The 23,915-nt window shown below is 40.9% G+C and overlaps 1 protein-coding gene across 1 annotated transcript in view; it reads right to left on the bottom strand.

The window, feature by feature from the left end:
- Positions 1 to 652: 652 nt before the first annotated feature.
- LOC137651043 (uncharacterized) overlaps positions 653 to 23,915 on the bottom strand; it is a 284,537-nt gene continuing 261,274 nt past the window's right edge. The window contains exon 19 of the mRNA XM_068384182.1: positions 653 to 4,497. Within this exon, the coding sequence (XP_068240283.1) occupies positions 4,363 to 4,497 (135 nt within the window). The 3' untranslated portion in view covers positions 653 to 4,362. The remainder of the gene's footprint in view (positions 4,498 to 23,915) is intronic.

Below are 23,915 nucleotides of genomic sequence, written 5' to 3'. Positions count from 1 at the left end.
TTGAACTCGTACTGGTGTGATGCTCCCGATTTAGGAGCAGCAAAGGAAAATTTGGTCTTCACCTGAAATCTCTTGGTAAGATTTTGGCTGAAAAGGTCTTTTTTTGGCCCTTAATAGTTTTCTAGAAAGAAATATTCTTAATAGAATTTAAATAGATTAAAAAATTGTTTTAATTTAAAGATTACTAAATATTTACATTCCTAAAATGTGAATGTATGTGACTGATACCTACATTTTAAATAGATCATTGATTATTTAAATCTAAAAATCTACCAATTGTGTTTGATATGATATTCGTTGTTTTTATCCATCAAGGTGAAATATTTTAATGATTAATTTTATAAAAACTATTCAGCACCATTATGGGAAATGATGAACAGTCTCCTAGCCCCCAGGACTAAGCCAACATTCCATAGCAAACCACCCACCCATACTAATGAATTTAAATAGTACAGTATAGTACATACAGAACTTGGGGTTCCTTAACCATCATGTACAGTAGTGTGTCATGTTCTATCAAATACCATAGAAACTATGCTTCATAAGCTTTCTTTAGCATAGTTTCATGATGAGTTTACAAGGACCTTAAAATATGTTGCTGAAATATTACTAGATGAAGAATTCTAAGTCGTACCCAAAATAAAACATAAACTATCTTTTTTTACTAAAATTTATTAATATTTCAGTAGTTTGGTCAACTCATAAATACAGCAGAAGATAAGATAAGGTGCTGGGGGTATGGTCACAGTAGGATATGCCCACCAGGAATAGCACTGTTGATTCAAAAGAAAAGACTTATGGCAGCTCCGATTGGTTATAATTCTTTGGGTTACTGGCAGATGACACTATGGAAGATTTCATTGTAAGGAAGAATTGAAACTGAATTCCTTTCAGTACAGATCAAGGCTCACAGAACTCTCATAGTATCATTTCCCAGACACACGCTGAAGTTAAATCACGACGACTTGCACTGCATACACCCTCCCTATGTTTCTTTTAAGTAATAATGCAATTAGCAAGAGCTGCCGGCAAGGAGAATTTCACAAAATGCTCCACCCGTACAATATTATACATCATTCTCATAACAGATTAATGAGTGCACAAAAAAACGTGCTAAATGATGAAAAAGTCTAGTGAAATCTATGAACATATATGAGTTTAACTGAGCCTGTGTTAAGCAGATTGTTGTCACATAGTCATAATGCAGTGCTAGTACTGTAATGATTTGGCATCATAGCCACATGGGTGATAACATGAATCTTAATTGCTGAAAATCCAAACTAAAGTTTTGCACTTCACACTTCCACACATTCCTCATAACTAGCGCATACAATCATACATCCATCTATTAATAGTAATCTCTATGAGAGATAATAAAACCTATAAAAAAAAAATAATAAATGGGTGAATGTTGTGCAAGTAGTGTGTGACACGCAACCAGTGACTACTACACATAGACTTGAATTGCCTCTTGCTGGAATCCCTTTTTACAGCAACATTAAAGTTTTTACAGCAAAAGAAAACTGTTTCTATGTGCCTCAGTCTCTAATTGCTGACAAAATTAGAAGTGATGATATAGGTTTACATTTGTATTAATAATTGAAAATATCACTAAGAAAATAAAATTTCACATAATTTCATTATAACAAATATGTGGCATAAGCACAGGATAAGTCCCGTACAGTTTTCAAACAATTTCATTTGGCAAATGCTCCCATTGATAAAAAATATATAACATAAATATGCATCATGGCGAGTAGGCAGGACAAGAGTAAATTTATTCATTTAAATGTCATACCGGTAATTTGAAGAATATAAACTAGGTATATGCTGGCATAGCTGATCATTTTCACCTTTAATCTGATTTAATCCCTTTGCAAATATTTTTCTAATTAAGATTTCATAATAAATGCAATTACTTTGTATCATTGAGCTGGCTTGTTTATTTGTACACTTATTTTCCAAAAAATAATGCTTTTCAACAAGCCAATACAGTATTTTAAAATTATTACTCTATTTTTAGCTGTGAAAATATGTAGAACGGCTTAATATAGAATGGTGCTTTCATGATAACGGATTGCAATTTTTAATTACTGCAAATATCACAGGTATGACAAGTTTATTGATTGTGCTTTTTAGTGACCATTAAATGCAATATGCTAAGGTATTAAATGCCCTCTGCTGCATCCATCCAGTGTAACATACTGTACTGTGGTATGATCGGACGAGGCATAATTTTACTTTTGATCCATGGTAGCTTACTTAGAATACGGCATAGTATAATTTTCCATTATCTTCCATATTACTCTCCTGGAAGCATATGTACAACAGGAGGTAAGACACTAGGCCACAAAACACTATAAAAATAATGCAAATTTTCCGATTTTATATTGTGAAAACTTAATTTTGCTGTCTAGGATTTACAACCTATGCTTTTAGAATGAAGGAAAAGGTATGCCCTCCATCATTACACATTTTCCTGTTACTTTTAGAATCCTTTCTCTGCTTAAAAAGCATACACAAAAAATGACTGGTAAATTTACATGGTCTACTCCATGCCATCCAAAATATGCAAAGTAACTATAAAATGTTCTTAATGTAGCATAATCATTGCAAAAGAAAACTAGAACTAAAGTTATGCCTACTTGCCAAGATGACCAAAGGTAGGTACATTTTCTCATGTTAGGATCTTTAATAGTAATGCATTGATGCTACTTCCATTAATGAATTATTAATTTGCAGTACAGTACATCAGTATGTTCCCAATTAAAGATTCCCTCAACACAAAAAATTGCCATTTCCTTGAAGTATGACTAGGTAAATTCTATACATTTAAATAATTCAATCTAAAGGTAGGCATCACCAAGCTATACATTTACATTCAAATTCTATACCTTTTGAGTTACCTTTCATATGATACTCTTGTTAGGTTCTTTTACAACTGATAACCTTCTAGAAGAACTAAAGGTCAAGTGTCCTTAGTCTGAGAGTTAACAAATGAAGAGAAATTTATCAGTCGATTAGTATATGACTTCATTAGCATTGGAATGGCCTAATCCTTTAGCAGAAGTATAGACTGCATTATATTATTCAAATTTTACAAGTGGCCATCTTTTTAGTTATATTGGAATAATAATTTTTTTTCAATCCAATGTTAGCACACAGTAAGTCGACTTTTCTTTATATTTCAATTTTCTTTTCTTTTTCAGGCAAAAATTTTGTTTGATGGAACTGTCCAAATCCACTTCACTTCCATTCCATCCCTTTAGTGACCACTGCAGAGTTTGGTGCTTAAATATCACGTGTAACAAAACTACAGCTCAGATAATCTCTTCGGCTGAGGCAAGCACTTCGTTGTTGGAAAGAAGAAAGTTGAGAACAATATCACTAAGCACACGTGTGTCATATCACAAGTCTGTCATTTTTACTAAGGCAGGCATAATTATGGTTAATAATACAGTGGCAGTTTTTTATTTTTCTTACTATCTTAAAAAAAGGAAAACAGGAAAATGATCAGTGCTACATTAAAAATGATGAAATGATATTCTAGAATTAATGCAAAATACCAATTGACTAATTTGCATTACATGAAAAAGACCTTCATCTAATATTCTATTACACTAATATAAACTACGGATAGCTAGATAATTGCCGGTTAGAATCTGGAGGATTGTTAAAACTACTGTATATTGTCAGATCTATTTCATCTTTGTTAGGTAGATCATATTCCTAGGTGACTTCATGGTGACAATTTCAACACTTTATAATGCACTGTATATTAAATTAAGTCTTGCACAGTGTTTTGAAGGCTCCACTTTGCTACACTGCATTTACCTCTGCAGCTACTGGCATTTGAGGAGTTTTAGAACTGCAGGATGCAGGTACGGAATAAGACTTGTAAGCACACTTAGACTTTATATTCTATTAACTGATCTAACTCTGCTAATTAGTATCACTGCAATAACAGTACACGTATCGGGAAAATATATGACTATAATTAGATATGTTATCTACAATGTTTTTGGTAGAATATTTAAATATACATAAACTTCTTAGTTACGTCAGACTCGTTACGAGGAGGAAAGACCCACTGCAGCATATTTCCACATACATTTTGTATGAAGGCTGAAGTTCAGGAAGATCATCTTGCTGGTGTGTTTGGAAGTCGAAGTACTTAAGTGTTGGGAAGATCATCTTAGCAGCATTACTGGAAACAATCTTTAGCACAGATTGTCACAGAAAATGCATCCAGTAAACACCTTTCAAAGTGTGACTGGGGAATTCTCTCACAGAAGTACAGATGATGATGATATAGAAGGTATTTCTTGATAGACATTCAGTAATTTTCCTATGAGGTGGCACTCAGACTTGCCAAAGAAGCAAGTGATTTGTCGAGTCATCACGCCCAGCTAACTCTGACATTCCAGAGCTACGGAAGTCTTCATAACCATCACCCCCAGATATTACTAATAACTTCGCAGGTGCTGCAGTTCCTGGCTGCAAAAGGAAAATATAAATTATCAGTAATGCATGAATATATTGAAATTATAAGAACTAATATTTTGGGGAAAAGTCTTCATTTATAATAATAATTCTTTTTGAGGGCAAATCTGACTACATCTGTTATAAAACATTACAAGCCCATTATCAAACATTTGTATCTGGGTGGCTTTTGATCCCACTTGCACATAACAATGACTTGGTCATACACAAGTTGGCACCACAACATTAGTATTAACGCCAGCTTCCAGAAGAAAAAAAAAAAAAAACTGTCCAAACTCTCATAAAATTTCATCATGTCTATAATAATCGGTACAGTAATTGCATAAGTTAGAAATATTTATATAACCAAAGAAATATAAAAAGAATCATCAAACCTGTTACAAAGAAGGCTATGTAAAGTCTTGTACTTTTAAGAATACAGAATGATCAAGTTGACTAAAGCTTCTATATCAAGAGCACACTACAGTAAATGTTAATGGTCTTATACAATTACACTATTTTCTACTTCTCGTAATATATGTATTTTGATTAATCTTGCCCAACATCAACTGTGCCATCATGTATGTAGTGCTTTGTATGTGGTTAATTCTAACAGCCATGTCTTTTCTGCTATACAGCACAGTACATACAGTATTCTAGAAGTTTTTTCTAGGTGTGACCAGATAGTGGAATGATCTTCCTAATCTGGAGGTTGAATCATTGGAACTTGAGTTCAAACTTTATCCAAATGCTTTACTGTTGAACTGGTTGCCATGTCTTGTTTGTTCCTATGTGAAACAAACATTTATCATTTAAAAGGGGTATAGTCTTGCACAAGCTGGAAATGACCAATGAAACACTGAGGTACTGGCACCCAACGTGACAGCCTCCCTCCACCAGTGTGTATGGTGGACAGGGTCTTGACTCATACTGGGTAAATTATTCTAACTCAGGTTGTTATCCTGTTTGGACTTTTTTTCATCTGGCATTTATAAGTTTTTTCTCGTGTTAATTGCTTTTTCTCGTTTTCAGTATGAGTGCAAACCAAGTGACTGTGATGCATACGTGTCCTGCTGTTGATGGACATCGTTGTGGAATATATATGAGCCGTGAGGATGTTGTTCTTCATCCTTTATGGCAAGCATGCAGGGGCCATCGCTGCTCGTCGTAATCCCCTTGTGTTGTGCATTGGGCGTGGTTGTCCTGCTAACGGGAGAAATTTCATGGTAGGAAGAAGAGCCAAGTGCAATTTTTCTCCTTCGGAATCTTCTTTTTCGAGGTTGGACAAGAAGCCTAGAATTCATGTTCACTCCAGAAATTTCCCTGCCTGCTCCTTCAACTCTTCCCCAAGGTGAGACCAGGAAGGATTACAATGAAGTGCTATTAATTTGCCAGGCTTTTTATTACTCTTATATTTAGTGACCAACCATTCAACTAAACTTATGCCCAGCTGCTATCTAATTTCCTGTCATTGACCCGTGAACATCATCCCCAGTTTTGTCTTCGTGAAGCGAGTAATTTTTGAATGTGCCTAAGTATTAGGAATTATGTTATGATTAAGCCTTTATCCACTATTCTTAATTCCATTAACATAATTCTGTAATGGTTGATTCATTGGTAAGTTTACCCTTAATAGTTTAAGTTGTTTTTTATCTTGATTCGAACGGTGATATTAGGCTGGATTCTCTGGCTTACTTGACAATATGGATGGGTAAATTTAGTTTTTCATTCTACCTTTCCAGTGTTAAAATTTGATATTTTCTAATTAGATAATAATTTCATAATTCCTTATAGTAATATTTTTATCTTGCATAGCCTAGTAACTTCCTGTTTACATAATTCTAGTCAAACTTACATAAGTTTTTATTTTATTTATCACTGGTGTTATCTTTTCACGCCGGTTTTTAAGATTTGCATGGGAGTTTATGTATACAGCATTATTTAAACTAAATGGGAGTTGCTCTTACATGAATGCAAACCATAGTCCTTTACATAGGAGAATAGATAACGATTTAGCTGGAACACAGCAGTTGAAATAAAGTGTAAACAACCGACAGGTTGTCGATAGCGGGGAGGCGACCACCTATCCCCACCGGCCTACTGACTACTCCCTTAGATTTCATCCATCAGTGAATGAATGCACACGTTCTCACTGGCTGGAACTTCCTGGCAACAGCACATTTGCTTTGAGTACAGTATTTTCTTTTTTTTCTGAGGATGTTACCCGTTATGCAGAAATGTCCAAGAGTGTCACCCAAGATCACCTGTTTTTTGACAAGTGATCCAGAGGTGGATCCTCACTGATGTATCCTTAATGACAAGGGCATGTCTGTACACAACTGTAAACATGTAATAAATGTAATAAAGGCTCGGGCGGGTTCTTCCACCCCCGGTACTCTTCCTTCTGAATCTTCTCATTTGGCTTTCTTCAGGGTGGCCATCTAACTTTGGGGGCAATCTCTTGGGCAAGGGGGTCCATCAGTTTCCCTTTGTGAGATGGCTGGACTTGACCTCTGGTGCCGCCTTGATTTCAGAAGTCTGATGCTCTTCGGTTGCTGTGGCCCTCCTTGGCCACCCAAGGTTCTACGTTGGAGGATGGACTGTTTGCCGAGGAGCTCCTGGTTATTGACCCATCGCTTGCGGAGGATGATGTTAGACATGCCTCTCTGAAACTTCAGTTCCATCTTTCCAAGAATTGCAAGTCTTCATTACGGATGGAGTACTATCGCCCTTCCAGGAGCTCTCCTGCTGGGCATCTTGGGTCTTTAAAGCACTGGGTTGCTGCATAACCTCGGCCTGATCCTTCTCTCTGGAGGAGGATCCTAGACCTGCCCATCAGAGGTAATCTCTCTTCCTTGAAGGACAACTCAATGGGCAGACAGCCAACTCCAAGGATTCCAGTTTCCAGGCCTTTGCTTTATTGCTGTTCAAGTGCCTCCCCTCAACATCCCTCTCGTTGTAGACCTTCTTCACCGCTTCCTAGTTTCTGACGTACTTCGCCTTTGGACTTCTCAGTGGACCAGGGTTCTGCTTCTCATGCATGCATACTCGTTTAGTGCTTCTCTTGATCCTGCTTCTTGTCAAATAGAGCTTCACCATCACAAAAGGTGCTTCTCCTGATCCTGCTTCTTGTCAAATGGAGCTTCACCATCACAAACAACCTCCAGGCACTCTTTTACAGGGAGCTCTGACTCTCCTCATCACCCACATCAGCTTGACAAGCTTTGAGATGCTCGTCACCTCGTTGGTCCTCAGATCATCGGTACTCTTCTCGGCGAGTTCCTCCTGTTGGATATTCTTCTGTAAGCTCTTCTCCAATACATGTTGCCTCATCACTTGTCTTATAGTCGTGTCTCTTACAAGTGCATTTTCCCTCATTTCTTTCAGAAAAGCAAGGCTTTTCAAGGCTCTTCGCCACATCTCAAGTGCTCATTGCCTTAGTGTGCAGCTTTAAAGTTGGCTTTTGATCAATCCTCGTTAAAGGATAATAATCGTTCACCTCTCAAACATCATCAACATTCCCCATCGGATCGTGCTAATACTTTGCCTGTGGAGCATACTTTTCGCAGTTCCTTCACATGCAGAGAACCGTGATTGTCAGCAAGCTTCAATGACATTTTCGAAGCGCTCTCCACAAGATCGTCAAAGGCACTCGTCACCTGATCGCCATAGATGTTCTTCTCTTCAGGAGATAAGTCGGACCTAAAGGGCCCTGTTTAATCGAGCTTCTCCTGACAGGCCTTCAAGATTGCATTCTGGGCAAGCAGTGTTCTTCAGCAGGTGTTCCAGATATCTTACAGAGGATCAGCTCAGACTTGCCAAGGGAGACAGGTCTCCAATCACACGAGACATATTTCAGGGAAGCTCTCGCCCCTTGCGAGCATCAAGGAGAGTGAATCTTACTTCTCTTCTTTCACCATGCAAAGTCCTCATCAGAGTTCCAAGAAGCATAGCAGGGGTAGGGTTCCTGTCACACCCCACCAAAGGTGACACCCACGTCTGGACCCCCAGAGGGTTACTCTCTCCCAGGGAGATATTGTTAGTGGACAATTATCATCTGTCCCCAATCGAGTTTACAGCATAACACCCTACTCCATCCAAGAAACACAAGACACACATTCAGGTGGTTTTACCCTCTGACAACTTCGCTCCTGCAGATTGGAGAACAATGTATGCCCATCTCTCCCTTTGCAGCCAGTGCCCGCAGGAAGAAAGGGAAGAATTGGAAGACTGCTCCTAAGGTGTCCCGGCCTTTGGATCGAAGGCTGTCCCGTCAGCTTCAGATCATAAGGCTCACAGGACAAAGACGCAGCTGTTGGCCCCTCCTACCATCGATCCTGGGAGGATGACTTTGAAAAGGAAAACATTGATTTTGAGTAGAGGATTTTGAAGAACTAACACAACCAGCATTGCCCAGTTCTTCAGAATTAGGAGACTGACCCGACGTTCTGGAAGGTCCTGTGGTGCATCAGGAAAGTTACTGGCTTGGGAGAGGCTGTGGCCCCACAAAGGGCAGGAGGTTGGCTATAGCAGCGCAAGACCTAAACCTGAGCTTTCCTGGTCGGGCTTAGTCAGGAAAGCCTTAAACAAGGAGGCTCAAGTCTCTGGAAAAAAGGACACTTTTAGGGCGGGAGGATCCTCCCGCTTAATTTCTTCAGCTTTTACGAGGCCAAGGAAATATTATTGTATGCTAAAGGTTTTCCTCTCCTCATTTCTGCTTGATCCTGCGGTAGCAACCTTGACACTAGGCTGCTCTCACAGAACGACTGTCAGCAGTCTGGTATGGAAGCCACGGCTATGGCTACCATGCAAGCAGCCTCTTGCATAGACCATTGTGAGGCGGTGACTAAAAAGGTTCCAGAGAAGGATTGACAGAGGTAGAGACTGCAGTAGAAAAAAACAAAATAAAGATGGAGGAAAGAGATGTAGGAATTTTATCTTGCAGAGAGCAAAATCCTTTCATCAACCCGGCCTTCAACACCAGGACAGGGGAAAGCAGCCTCTCGGTTATCACAGGCCCGAAGACCAGTGCAGAAAGGAGGAACTCCCCCGCAGCAGCCAATCCTCAAGAACCCTTAATGCAAAATTCCCACATCATCCAAACCAGGGTTGCAGTACAGATATGGGGAGGGGAGGGGAAAATGTCTAAATAAGGTAGGGTGTTTCCCCACCTTACCACCGGTAGCAGGGATCTATGCAGGCCAACTGGAGGTGGCGGTAGCTCTAAGGTACAGAGAGATGGACGCCGGTGATTTTCAAGCCAGATTCATCCTCCCGTTCATCAGCTTTCCTCCCCTCCCGACAGTCATTTTGTCGCCAGGCATCGGCAAAGATCTTGCTCTGCAGGAGGAAGTGCAAGATATGTTATAGAAGGGTACACTTCAGGAGATTGAAGACAGCTCTCCAGGCTGCTTACGTCAATTTCCTTGAAAAGAAGGCGTCTGGAGGTAGGAGACTGGTCATTGACCTCTCTGCCCTCAAGTTCGTCCAACATATACCCTTCAGGATAGAGACCGCAGTCACTTCATGATCATCTTGGATAAGTTTGTCCAACGGATACCCTTCAGGATGGAGACCGCAGTCACTTCATGATCATCCTGGATTTGAAAGATGCCTATCTTAAATCCTGATTCATCCCTCCTCCACAAAATATCAATGAATAGTCGTAGTAAGGAAAGTTCTTCAGTTCAAGGTTCTGTGCTTCGGCCTGTCAACAGCATCCCAATTCTTCACGAGGATTTTCGAACTGGTATGCCAGTGGGATTCGCTTACTCCACTATCTGGCCGACTGGCTGATCCTGGTGGAATTGGAGGGAAAACTTCATCCTAGACATTCTCTCATTTTGTCAGGACCTGGAGGTCGTGATAAATTGAGAAAAGTCTGTCCTATCCTCTACTCAAAGACTAGTCTATCTGGGTATCTGGGGATGGACATACACAATACAAGGGAAGGTTTTCCCATCTAAGGAAAGCTTCACATTTTCAGAAGTAGCTCTCCTCTTCCTGCAACAATCCCTTCTTCCAGCTCACTCATGGCAGAATCTTCTGGGACATTTAATACGAGAAAGGTTGGTTCCCGGAGGTAGATCTTTCCTTCAATACCTAGGAACTAAAAACAGCAAGTCTCAACATCTGAGCAATCCTCCTCCCAGTAAGGATAGGGGAGGAATCCACTTAAGATCTCCAATGGTGGCTGGAGGAAGCAAACCTCTTGCAAGGATGCCCATTCTCATTATCTCCACCAGAATTCCTCATATCTACTGACACACATCAATGTTGGAGAGCTCGTATAGGTCGGTACATGATTCCTGGATGAAGCAATCAGTGTTGCTAAGCATCAATACCACCACCTTTAGTGTTCTACATAAACAAAGGAAGAGGGAGTTATTTCAACTTGCGGCAAGGACTCTCAAGTGGGCAGAACTCAACGTGATTATGCTGTCAGCCTGTTTCATCCCAGGCAAAAGGAAAATGACACTGCAGCAGACAAATTAAGCAGAAAGACTTTAAGACTGTTCCTACCGAAGTACCTATGTCCGTGCATAGCGACGGAGTTCACCTGACTATGTGGGGTTCTCAGAAAGTGGATCTATTCACAACATCTCGAATCACAGGCAAACGATTTACAGAACTGCTCTCCCATTATAGAACCAGAAGCACTGTTCAAGGACGTATTCCAGCATACATGGGACAGCCTCAACTTATGTGTTCTCCCGTTTACCTACTACGAAGGGTCCTAAACAGACTTTGAGACATCCTCCCTATTGATGACTCATGGTTCTGGTAGCACCAATGTGGCCACAGATGGAGTGGTACCCGGACCTTCTGCGCCACCTAACAAGAGACCCTGAGAGAGTTGCTTGATCTCATCGACCTTCTACGTCTGCCTCATGCTAGGATCTACCACAGTGTTTCGTGGTTCCTTTACCTTCACGCATGGAGGCTAACCAGCATCTCCTCTCAAAATAAGGCTTTTCTTGTGAGACAGTGCAATAGATGTCTTGATACCTCTGCAGATCCTTGGCTGCAGTCTACCAGGCCAAATGGGCCATCTTTTATAATTTTTGTTGGGGGATAGTTATCTCTTCTTGGAGACTGTTCAGCACTCTTAATAGTCAAATTTTTGTTCTATCTCAGCAAGGAAAAAATTGACTCTGTTTTAGCAGTAAAATACTATCACTCTGCCTGAACCAAGTCTTTAGAATAAAGGGAGTAGATATTTCATTTTTGGAGGAAATCTCAATGCTAATAAGGAGTTAAGAGCACACCTGTTCTAGAGTTGAGGAGAGTTCACAGTAATGGAACTTGGTGGTACATTCCCTGAAGCTTTATGAACAGCTGAGAGCAGCATCAGACAGGGATCCTACCCTGAAAATGGTTGTCCTGCTCACTTCACCTTAGGCTAAACAGGTTAACGAACTCCACGTTCTGTTTCAACATCGCCCATTCAAGAAGGTGGAGGCAGATGTTGCTCTCCTCCGTCCCCTATTTCTTCGCTATACTGTACTGTAACTCAAAACTTATCGTTGCCCAATTCCAGATTTCTATCATTTCAGATTATGAGCCTTAGGGATGTAACATAATCCTGACCAGCTTTTACTGTGTCCTGTGAGATTACTGAGGTGCTCCTACATCAAGTGAACGAGGATGGTTAGACTTCGCCTGCAGGACCACTTCATAATAACGGGAAGGTCAAAAAGGATTTCCAAGACTACAATCTCCTTCTTCCACAGAAGGCACATGAGTAAAAGCTCATGATGGGATAGTTATTGGTACATCTTACGCTTTTAAAAGGAATTTCTCTGATATAGGTTCTTCGAGCAGATCTGTGGAAAGGTCTGACGACATTCACTGCACACTACCTGCGGGATGTGACCCGTAGGTTCCTGAATACATTCTCCTTAGGGTCTGCTGTAACGCTGCTCAGCAGATTGTAAAACCACCTCGGCTCCTTTCACAGGACCAGTAACTGTGAGTTGAAGGCTGTAATTTTTATTGTAAAACTGGGATGAAAATAAAGAATGACCGGCCTATTTTTGGCCTCTTTTTTCCCTTTCCATATTCATGAAGAGTAAGCCCTTACTCTTTCAGCATCGAAGACACGTAGAGTTTCGAGTTTCCAGGTTGGTAAGTTTCAGGCTAGTTGGAATTTGGACTCCCTCCCACCTAAGGATGAATCTCGTATAAATTATGATGGTTTGTATTCCTGTAAGAAGGCTCTCAGATTTCATTAGTCTTGATATCCCAATTTAAGCAGCTAGGGGTTTTGGAAATGAGGTCTCAAAGGGTCTCGGTCATGGATAGTAACAACTCTCCATGCCGCAAGTTTCATCATGCTGGGACCCTGAAACTCAACCCCTTTGTAAACAGGATGCTGAAGAAAGGAGTCATAGAAAGGTAAAAATTTCTAAAATTCCAGGGTAGACTATTAAGTGTACCGATGAAAAACTACCGGGAAAGAAGAGAGATCCTCAACCTGTATCAACATACAAATTTGGTTGCGATGCATTTAAAATGATGTCCATCCAGTATGTCTGCCAATAACTATCTGAGGGGCTTATACCTGTACTATAGATCTAAAAGATGCCTATTGCCTATCACTTCTGACCTTGCCTGGGATTTTGGCTTGGGAAATGGGTGTACAGGTTCAAGGCAAATGCCATTTGGTCTTGACATCACCCCAAGTGATTACAAAGCTAATATGTACCGTAAAAGTATTGTGATCAAACTCCTGTGGTTAAAGGGAGTTTAGGCCCTATCTTATCTAGATGATTGGGTGATCTGAGTGGAGACAAAAGAGCTATTCTACAAAGATATACATGGATTTTGGAGGTTCTTCAGGACCTAGGTTTCCTGATCAATTTTGTAAAGTCAAAACTAAGTCTGTGAAGGATATTTCATGGTTTGGTCTACAATGGATAAAAAAGGCATCTCGGCACAGAATTTTTAAGCAGGGTAAAAAATTTCTTTGTTTTGAGCTAGAGACGAATTTAGGCCTTCTTCAGTTTGCCTCGATAGTCCATTTGGTGTTAAAGAACAGGTTGAAAGATAATTGGGTGTTTAGTGCAGCTTGGGTGTGGCGAATGGCACCTCGGAAGGATTTTTGGGCCTCTGGCTCAGTTGCCCAGTCTGTGCTAAAGAATTGTCAGGTAATTGATCCCTCTCCCAGTTTCCATGATTATTTATAGAGATACTGTTAAGTCAGGCTGGGAAGGTCATTTAGATGGAGCCTTTTTGTTTGGGAAATGGTCAGTGTCTCTTCATTTTGCCGCTCTTCATAGATGTTGGAATGGAACTGATGGCAGTCAAACTGATGTCGAAAAGGATTAGTCCAAGAAGGAACTCCCATATAAAGATCTTTCTTTATAGATAACCGAGTGGCTTGTTACCGTAGGAAATGGGGCTCCTGCTTGATGATCCTCAATGCCCCATTGTGAAGTTCTTTCAGGAGAAAAATGTTCCTCTCGTCATTTCATCTGTTGGGTTCACTCAACATAATGGCAGACGCCGTATCCAGGCAAACAGTCATCATACCAAATGAAGCCTGGACCAGAGTTCTTTTCAGGAGGTTTTAGAGCTAGTTCAGGTATCCAAAGAGATCTGTTACTACAAAAGAGAACCACAAACTTCTACTATATGTAACTTAGTATGTGGACTTTCAAACAGTGATAAGAGATTCTCTGAATTTAGGTTGTAACAGATTGTTTGTGATTTATGTTCCCATTAGCAAGACTTTTTTAAGGCTTTGCATATCATTCAGGATTTTTCAGGGACAGCTCTGCTAATCACTTTGGCCCAACAGCTTGTGGTATCCACTGCTTCAGCGTTTGACACCAAGAATACATCCACTTCTGTCTGCACAGCTGTATCAGACAGTAGGAAGGTGGACTTCCTCCACTTCTTCCATTCTAACCCAGTACCTTAATGCTTGGATTTTCAGTCCTGTATTTTACTTGCCAGCCTTGACTTATAGGGCAAGTTGCAAAAGGTCTTCATCCATAAGACAATACCCAATCTGTGTGGAAGATGAGGATGGCTTTTCTATGGAGTCTCGGTCATCTGGTCAGACAATCCTGGATTTCTTGGCTCACTTTGAGTTGAGGAAGCTCCAGCCATCAACTATACAGTCATATTAAACACTTTTAACAGGATCTTTCATGATTACCTTTGATGTGCATCTCGATTCTGAAATGTTTTATAAGATCCATTAGTTTTTTGCTTTGCAGAGACCATCTCCACCCAATTCAGTGGTTTACTGGTCTGTGGATAATGTTCTCAAATTTCTGGCTGGGTTGAATAATTCCATCCTTTCTCCTAAAGAACTGTTACAAAAAGCTGCATTTCTAATAGCTTTGGCTTCATTAGCAATAGTTGGATGAACTGGCACCCTTTTCGAGGGACAGAGAGTTAATTACGATAATTCCCGAAAATTCCTTTTACTAGCTAAAACCAAAAAGCCCCTTTGGATTTTGCAATGGATTCTGCTCTATTTCTCTGCTCTAGAGTTAGAGGTTTGCAATTTTAAATTATATTTACAGAGATACAAGTCTTCATAACGTACTGTTTTAAAATACCAAGACCAACAGGTCCCTTGCAACAAGGACTATTCATATCTTGATGACCTCCTCAATTAAAAATGCTGATCCTGCTCCTTCCCTAAAACCCATGATGTGAGAAATATCAGCACTTCTCTCGTGTTCTTTGTTGATATGCAATTCCAGGATGTCAGGGTTTTACGGATTGGTCTGTTTTTTTTTTTCTTCTCAATTAAACACTACCCAAAGCAAATCCAAGCAATACAATATTCATGCATGGGACTCAGAACATTCGTGACCCGTGCAGTAGAGCATTTGTGACCAATGCAGTGGTAGTCCAGAGGGAAGGACAAAATCAACTATGCCCTTCAAGAGAAGCTGAATGTCAGCCCGTCCATATCCTTCGGTCATCCTTGTGATGTAGGAGTCAGACTTGATAGACTTCTTACACTTGGCAATGTGTGTACAAGTTGTAGGTTGTACTTGGTTGCAAACAGTAGTCCTGAAATGGGCACAACTCTACTCTGGTACTGTTAGTCCTTGGAGACCACAAACAGCACTTTAACCCACAGTTTTGACGAAGGAAAAACTTACTTTTTGGGAGGTGCTGTGTCGTCTCCAAAGCTCTCCCTTCTCTCTAATCTTGTGCATTAGATTAGAGCATTGTTTGTATATCTTTGATAGCGAGTGGCGGTTGAAGATTTGTCGTGATGTAAGAACACCAGCAATAACCGAGAGGATGGTTCTTTTCCACAACGCCATGTGTAACATCACACTGATAGAAGAAGACTATCAGCTAATGAAGTACTGTGGCAAGTTCAAATGAGCCTGAACATGTGGGTCTCCCCTATACACACTGAGTCCATGCTTCACATGTTGATACACAGCACTGGAGGAGATTAAACAATATTTCTTTGGTAATCAGGGTGTATTGAATTCCTTGTTCTAGCATTTCACAGGAAAGAACTTATACCAAACAGCACCTCCCCAAAAAAGGGATTTTGATGAAGGAAAAACTTGTTTTCTGGGCTCAACCTGTGTCGCTCCGTGAAATGCTCCATAAAGCACCATTTCAAAGGTATAAATACTGCTAAATATACCAGAGAAAAAAGTTGCATGGAATGCTAGGAATATATCCAGCTCGCTCACCCCTAAAGGGTGTCGGTATTAAAACCGGGGCGAGTGATACCACTACCAGAGATCCCTTTCCAATTAGATTTCTCCCTCCTCAAAATCCCCCGTTACTACGAGGTGTCGTTCACTACAGCTACTGCTCCCCCCACCACCACCCCTACCTACCCTTCTCCCATCATTCCTATTAGCACCCTAAGCTTGGGCCACCCTAGGGTGAGGAAAAAGGAGGGAGGGTTCACTGGGCGACACAGGTTCCTCGCCCAGAAATAGATTTTTCCTTCGTCAAAATCCCTTTTCTGGGCTCATCCTGTGTCGCTCCGTGAAATAGTAACAGAGAATTGGTCCCATAAGCTTGGAAATACACAAAAAGTTAATGAACTGAATCAAGTCTGATTCCTTTCAGGGAAATAGTTCCTCCATTCTTTCTAATAAACAAAGGTCCTGAAGGTCTATTTAAATAGTTTTCCAGAGTGATAACTGGGCACAGAGATAGATCCTGTGGAAGTGGGACAATCTTCCACAGGGACCATCTATTCTGTGGACCCTCATTCTTTTCTAAGAATTTTCCATCTAGAGAGAATAAAATTCCACCAGAAGAAAGAAATCAATATGATTTGGTTCTCTAGATAATGCTGAGAGTTCAAATAATCTGGTTACTGAGGCTAAACTTATCAAAAATAACGTCTTCCTGAGAAGCGCTATATAAGTGCATGAGTCAATATCAGAGTCAGAATCTAGATCAAGGACATCATCTAAAACCCATGAAACTGCGTGAGGGCGAGTTACTGGTTTTAGTCTAGTACAGGCTTACGGAACAGACGAAAAATACGAATCTGTAATATTAAAATTGAACCCGATCTGAAATATTTTCTTTAAAGCAGATTTAACCATAGTAACAGCATTATTGGCTAGACCTCTTTCCAAGAAAGTTCTGAAAAAGGTAACTGTCAGATTCGTAGTCAGCGTCCGAACCTCTGAGTCTTCCAGAAATTGGCTAACTTCCTTACATCAGAATCATTTTCCGAAGGGTAGAATCTCATATACCTGACACTAGGGACAATGTGTTAAAAGGGTCAATCTCAGTATCTCTCTGTGCTGCAAATATCAGATAGTCCATAAAGTGAAGGCACTCTGAATCTGTGAGGAAGCAGACACATTGTGAGATAGTACCATCCGTGCTAACTTGGTTCGGGAATCCGCCGAGGTTGGAGTCCTAGTTCCACCAAGATAGGGAACCAGTTGCATTGGCTAAATGAGGGCTACGAGGGCAATCCGACCTTTGAAAGTCCCGAGCATGTCCAGGACTTTCAATAGCATGGTTAAAGGTGGAATCAAGTACATCCTCCGTCAGTTGTTCCAATCTATGGACATGCCATTTGTGACATAGGCCAGAGGGTCCAGGTTGGGGGCCACATGACATTGTGGCTTGTGGTTGGATTCCGTGGCAAATAGGTCTACTTGGAGACCCAGGACCTGTTGGCAGGTCCAGTTAAATGACTTTTTTGGCTAAGGACCACTCCGACTCCCGTGGAGGTGTCCTTGGTAGAACATCCTCAACCACATTTCTTACTCCCGCCAGGTGAACAGCTGACAGGTGGCAAAGGTTCCCTGTTGCCATTGAAAAGATAGCTACCATCACTTAATTTACGTGACTTGATTTGGAACCTCCCCTGTTAATCCAGTGGACTATCACTTGGCTGTCTAGAATTAGACTGATATGTTGTTTCTGTGACGGGGAAAGACTTATTAGAGTCAAGAACATTTCCTCGACTTCTATGATATTGATGTGTAGTCATCGGAGTGCCACTGTCCACAACCCCTGGACCTATTCGTATTGGGAATAGCCTCCTTAAACGCTTAGGGAGTAATCTAAATGGACCACCAATGTTGTCGCTGGGAATCGTAAAGGTACTGAGTTTGCTAGGTTTTTGACCTTCGTCCATTGTTGAAGTTTTTTCCCATAGTGTAGGTGGAACCCGTGAAATTTTGTCTCGATATTTCGGTTCTCATTCTCTTTGGACCGCCAAACTCGATTGATGTCTTCTAGATTGACTCTCAGTAATGTGTCTGTTACTGAGGGAAACTGAAGTAAACCTAGGATTCTTTCTTGGTTTCTTCCGGTCGTTAGTTTGTCCTTTAGAGATCCTCTTGTGTTTCTTACTATCTCTATCCTCTCCTGTGGTGGAATCAATCGCTTGTGTGTGGTCAGGATCCATTGAAGACCTAACCACTGGAAGCACGTTGTTGGAGAAAGACGGGACTTTTTGAAATTTATTTGGAAACCTAAGTATTCCAGAAATTTTATTACTTTGCCCGACGCCTTGTGGCATTCCTTGACGCTGTTGGCCCAGATAAACCAACCGTCTAGGAAGGCCACTAACTGTATTCCTTGAGTCCTCATCTCTTGGACTACTGTCTCCTCTAACTTAATGAATAACTTGGTCACTATGTTGAGTCTGAATGGCATCACCTTGAAGGTGTAAGCCCGTTTGCCTAGCTTGAATCCTAGGAAAGGACAAAAAAGCCTTGCTATCGGAACCTGAAAATAAACGCCTGTAAGATCTATAGAGGTGGTGACGGTCCCACGGGGACAAAGGGTCCTCACCTGTGAGACGGTCAGCATATGGAACTACAGTAGTCGCACTGAATATATGTATTCAAATAGGACAGATCTAGGTTACTCTTCGTTTGTCCGAGGTTTTCTAAGGCACTCTGAACAAACGTGCTTGAAACTTTTAAGCATACTGTATTACCTCTTTTATTGCTTCCTTCAGAAGATCTCCTGTGTAAAGTGTTAAGTCTGCCGTTGGAATCTGATAAAAATTGGTTGGTGGAGGGGGCTTTTTTCATCCATCTCCACCCCAGAACTTTCATTACAATGTTGTATGCCAATTGCTGAACGCCCAACGCCTCCGACAGAGGTACAGCCTTCCTCCTACCTGGGGAGTCCTCTTTGCAGGAAGGCTCCCCTAGCTCTACTACCTCTAGCATGTGTATTATATCCGTGAAACACTCCCTGTGTTTCGAAGGAAGGATGATACGCCGGAGACGCAATAAATGGAGTAGTGGCTATCGGTTGTTGAGGTGGTTGGCTTACCCACACATATTGATTTTGTGGCTGGGTTCTGGAGGTGGAAGGCTGCCTCACCTGGGATACTGGAATTGCCTGTAGCACATCCTGAGCCTGTGGCCTTTGGAAGGACTGAAACTTCCTTGGTCATCTCCTGCCTCGTGATTGCGGTCCAGTGGGCTCGAATTTTCTTTTTGGAATTAGACCCCACCGAACGCCGAGGCTTTGGTTGACTCCAGTTACTTCTCCGAGAGCGCTATTTACCACGTCCTCCGGGAAGAAGTCCGCACCCCAGATCAAGGTCTTAAGGAACCTGCTAGGCTCATGCCTAAAGGAGTCCTCAAGTAAGACGAGCTTCTGGCAAGGGCGACGGACCACTGCAAAGTCATATGTATCACACTGTAGTGCGTGAGGCAAAGACTGTCAGGATCTTAAAATAGTGGTTCCTCTCGTAGACTAACAAAGTCATCTCCGTCATCGTGGCTGAGTTGATAGATCTACCCAGCCTGGTTCTTGCACCGTATTCTATTTTAACCAGAGAGTCTGGAAGTCCGGGGAGGCGTTCACTAAACTGTGTGGTGGCACAGTCCTAGTACAGTACAATGACCCTGCCGTGAAAGTAGCTGGTGCATCGATCCAGCATTCTTGACCTCCTGGGAACAACAGGGATGTTAGTTCCGTCTTCCATAGTTGCGGCGTGGGCTTGCCTTCCATATCCACCTGTAAGGTAAGGCCTACTACCTTGGTGGTACATGGTGTCGGGGTTTGCCCGTCCACCTTGAACATAATGTATGTATTCTTATGAGGGGTTAACTTGGTATTGACAGTCCCACTCATTTAAAGTCTGGACCCAGTCGGACCGAGCTTGCTCGGCGCTCATATCAAGGGAAGATGAATTGTAAACCTGGCGGATATCATTCAAAATCTTCTACCGGACAGGAACCACCTCCTGCTATTGTCAACATGCCCTCTGAGAACGGGGCATGAAGAGCCAATCGCCACGGGCCGTTCTAAACGATTGCCGGGAGCTTTGACACGTCCGGAACCACAAACTACCGTTGTTGTAGTAGTCCGGACCGCAAGAGTTATCTATCATATTTTCCTGATTTTGCAGTCCCTGGCCCAAACCGTCCATAGACAGAAGACGATTGGCAATTGGACCAAACTGGGACTGGACTACACTACGCAACCTCTCCATGAGCTGGCTCGAGAAGGCCACCGGACCGAAATCAAGTTACGGCGTCTGCCCCTTTGAGCTTCTTGCTCTTGACCCCTGGTGTGGAGGATTAGACCCTGCCGAGTCCGTCAATAGCTTAGAAGCCTATGATGGTCTGGTTGGGAGTGGTTTGGGTAGCCTAAAAGGCTTGCCTTCTTTAGGTAGGGCCGACCTCATACGTTTTACCTTAGAGGCCACTGAGCATGGCACCCGGCATGAGATCGGCAGACCTCATGCCCACACGACTGTTGCAGCACAGCAGTGCGTGTTGTCTCCTGACAGCGTACTACCTGTAAGTCAATTTGATACTGTACATGGGTATCATACTAACTTGATTTCACTGGAAAAACCGGTGACAAACATAGTCAAGTTAAATCCTCTGTGGATAGCTCAGCGGAGACGTAGTCATTCTTACCGTTTTACAATAGAACCCTAATATTCTGTTTTCCTTCTTCCACCATCTCCTGTCATCCAAAGTATTGCCACTCAAAGGTTTGAAACCGGTAGAAATGGCGGTTGGATTAATCTTGGACCAGTCCGCCCTCTCCAGAGAGAAAAATTCCACTATGAAACTTCTCTCAACCTTCCATATCCCTACCGGAGTAGGATGTACTTATAGATGAATAAAAGTTGGGACAAGGAGATACAAGGAAACCAGAATTAGAGACACCAATACTGTTGCCGGAATACTTGGTTGGAAGTATGAATTCCCACTGATGTAAATCCAGCCCGTAACAATATAAATTCAAGAACTACAAATCTCCGTCTGTAACTCTTTGGAACAATCATAACGCAAATATCCTGTAATATAAGAAATCAACTTACGGGAACAGAAGTGTAAAAAATTTTATCTGAATCCGATGAAAGAAACATAGTTACTATCTCATGGATACGATTTCAAGTCATCCCGGCCCTTACGGGGCGGAAGAATATCAAAGACGGGATTCCGGGAATAGAGGGATACGCAGTACGTAGCAAGGTTCACACTCAGTCCGGCTCGACTGGTGACCATCCATGACTAACCGAGGAGAGCGCGCTATTTGCATCGACTCGCAGATCGTGAGAGCTATCTCTCTCTCTCTCTCCCGGCTGTCTCCCTTCTCTCCTTAGTGTATAACTCAAGCCTACTTCCCGAGGTTAGGGTGTGGCGACTAAGACGAGTAAGATAATTTGGTATATGAATATAAAATTAACTTGTGCCGGGAACCCCAGCAGAGATCAAACATGATAAAAGTACAGTATATATATACAGGTATATATATAAAATAAACTAAAGAAATTAAATTCTGCCGTGACACCCAGCAGAAAATAGCGTGCTTAATCTAAAGGAAATAATACAAAATAGCATTAAAAAAACAATGTTACGCCTGTCATGAGAAAAAAAAAAAAAAAAATGTCTTTATTATGAGTTCTCAGCACACGGGATACCCACCGGGGTAAGGAGCGTAAGCAAGAAATGACAAGCAGTAGCTGTAGTGAACAACACCTCGTAGTAACGGGGGATTTTGAGGAGGGAGAAGTCTAATTGGAAAGGGATCTCTGGTAGTGTTATCACTCGCCTCAGTTTTAATATCGACACCCTTTAAGGGTGAGCGAGCTGGATATATTCCTAGCATTCCATGCAACTTTTTTCTCTGGTATATTTAGCAGTATTTATACCTTTGAAATGGTGCTTTAAGGAGCATTTCACGGAGCGACACAGGTTGAGCCCAGAAAACGAGTTTTTCCTTAGTCAAAACTTTTTTTTTATTTAAAATATCATTAGAGAAATAATAAAGAAAACTATATTTCAAACTATTTTAAATTAAATCTAGAATTTTAATTATATGATACATTTTAATATTATTTTCTACCTATTTCTTTCCTTCACTGGTATCCCACCTGTAATAAGTGTGTGGAAGAAGGGGTTCATAGAAAAAAGTATTTTTAAAAATTTATTTCTATACCTACCGGAGTTCACATACTGGTACACGGTTACTCTAATCCCTACAGACCTGTGATGTCAAGGTATAGGGAACAGTTTCAACTTCAAAACTGAATAACATAGAACTGCTGGCAATCCTTACCATTAACTACTATATTGTTTCATTACTTTAAAAGAAGCATGTATCTTTTGAAAGGACAAGACAATGGTTAAATCTTTATTAGATTTTGGAGAAGTAGCAATATGAACATCAGGCGATTATACAAAGAATAATTTATATCTTTTAAAAGTCCAATTTTACTCTGTATTAGTCAGTAAACTATATTAAAGGACTGCATTAGATGTACTAAACATTCAACAATGCGAGTCTGAAATGCATTTCATACAAATAAAAATTTTATCTTTATATCACACGGATAATAATAATGTTAAAAGCTAATTATCTGGAGCTAACCTCCTTTAGTTACCTGGCAACATTAATAAAACAGAAAAATTATCAAATGCAGCTCAATATAATATGCTAGTGAGATCCCCTTTACATCAATTATTTTTGTTATAATAATTATTATTATTATTGTTCCTAGCCAAGCTTCAACCCTAGTTGGAAAAGAAGGATGCTAAAAGCCTTCAAGTTCCTACAGGGTAAGCAGGCTTGTGAGGAAAAAAAAAGAACAAATAAACTATATAAGAGGAATAAAAAATATATATTCCAAGATCAATAACAATGTTTAAAATATATATCTTATATAAACCATAAAAGGAGACTGTCAACTTATTCAACAGAAAAGCATTTGCAACAAGTTTGAACTAAAGAAAGTTCCACAGATTCAACTGCCATATTAGGAGGATCATTCCGCAATCGAATTAGAGCTGAAATAAAACTTCCAGAATACTGTGTAGTATCAATCTTTAAAATGGAGAAAGCAAGACTAATGGAATTAACCCTAGAACACGTACGTAGGATATATTTTACCAGACGCCACATTTCTTTAAAACTGACAGAGTGGCCTTATGCCTCAGCCTGGCATCTGCTTCAGTAGCATGGTTAGTGTGTGTTCTTGTGGAAAGTTGTAGTGTCCATGCTCAGTTGCCACTGGGGCTGAGTAAGTGGGGAGGGGGATTTGGTATATTATAATGCCCATGTACTCCTTAACATACAAAAATATATAGATTGGATTGATTATAAAATTTTGGCCTCAAGGGTAATTTTAATCTCTAGGGTGTTAACATACTAATATGGGTAGACACAGCTTGAGTGCAGTGTTTTCATGTTTTTATCTTTACAGGCATTGTTGAATCTTTCTACACAGTGTGATTGGAGGTTTGAGTAAATAGATACACTGTGTGACTTTATACAGACCAGATACATTTACCATGCAGCTATATTAGAGGACTGCTTCTACTTCCATCTCAACTGTTTGCAGTTTGATAACAAGGACACAAGGGACACTTTACAAGCAACCGTAAGTTTACACCAATTCATAACATTTGGGACATCTTCATTGGCAACTGTGGAAAAATGTACTTTCAAATTGGAAATGTTATAGTGGACGA

Source organism: Palaemon carinicauda, chromosome 1 (genome assembly GCF_036898095.1).
Source record: "Palaemon carinicauda isolate YSFRI2023 chromosome 1, ASM3689809v2, whole genome shotgun sequence".
Taxonomy (NCBI): domain Eukaryota; kingdom Metazoa; phylum Arthropoda; class Malacostraca; order Decapoda; family Palaemonidae; genus Palaemon; species Palaemon carinicauda.
Note: the sequence above shows the minus strand (reverse complement) of the source record. Positions and strands in the feature narration are given on the sequence as shown.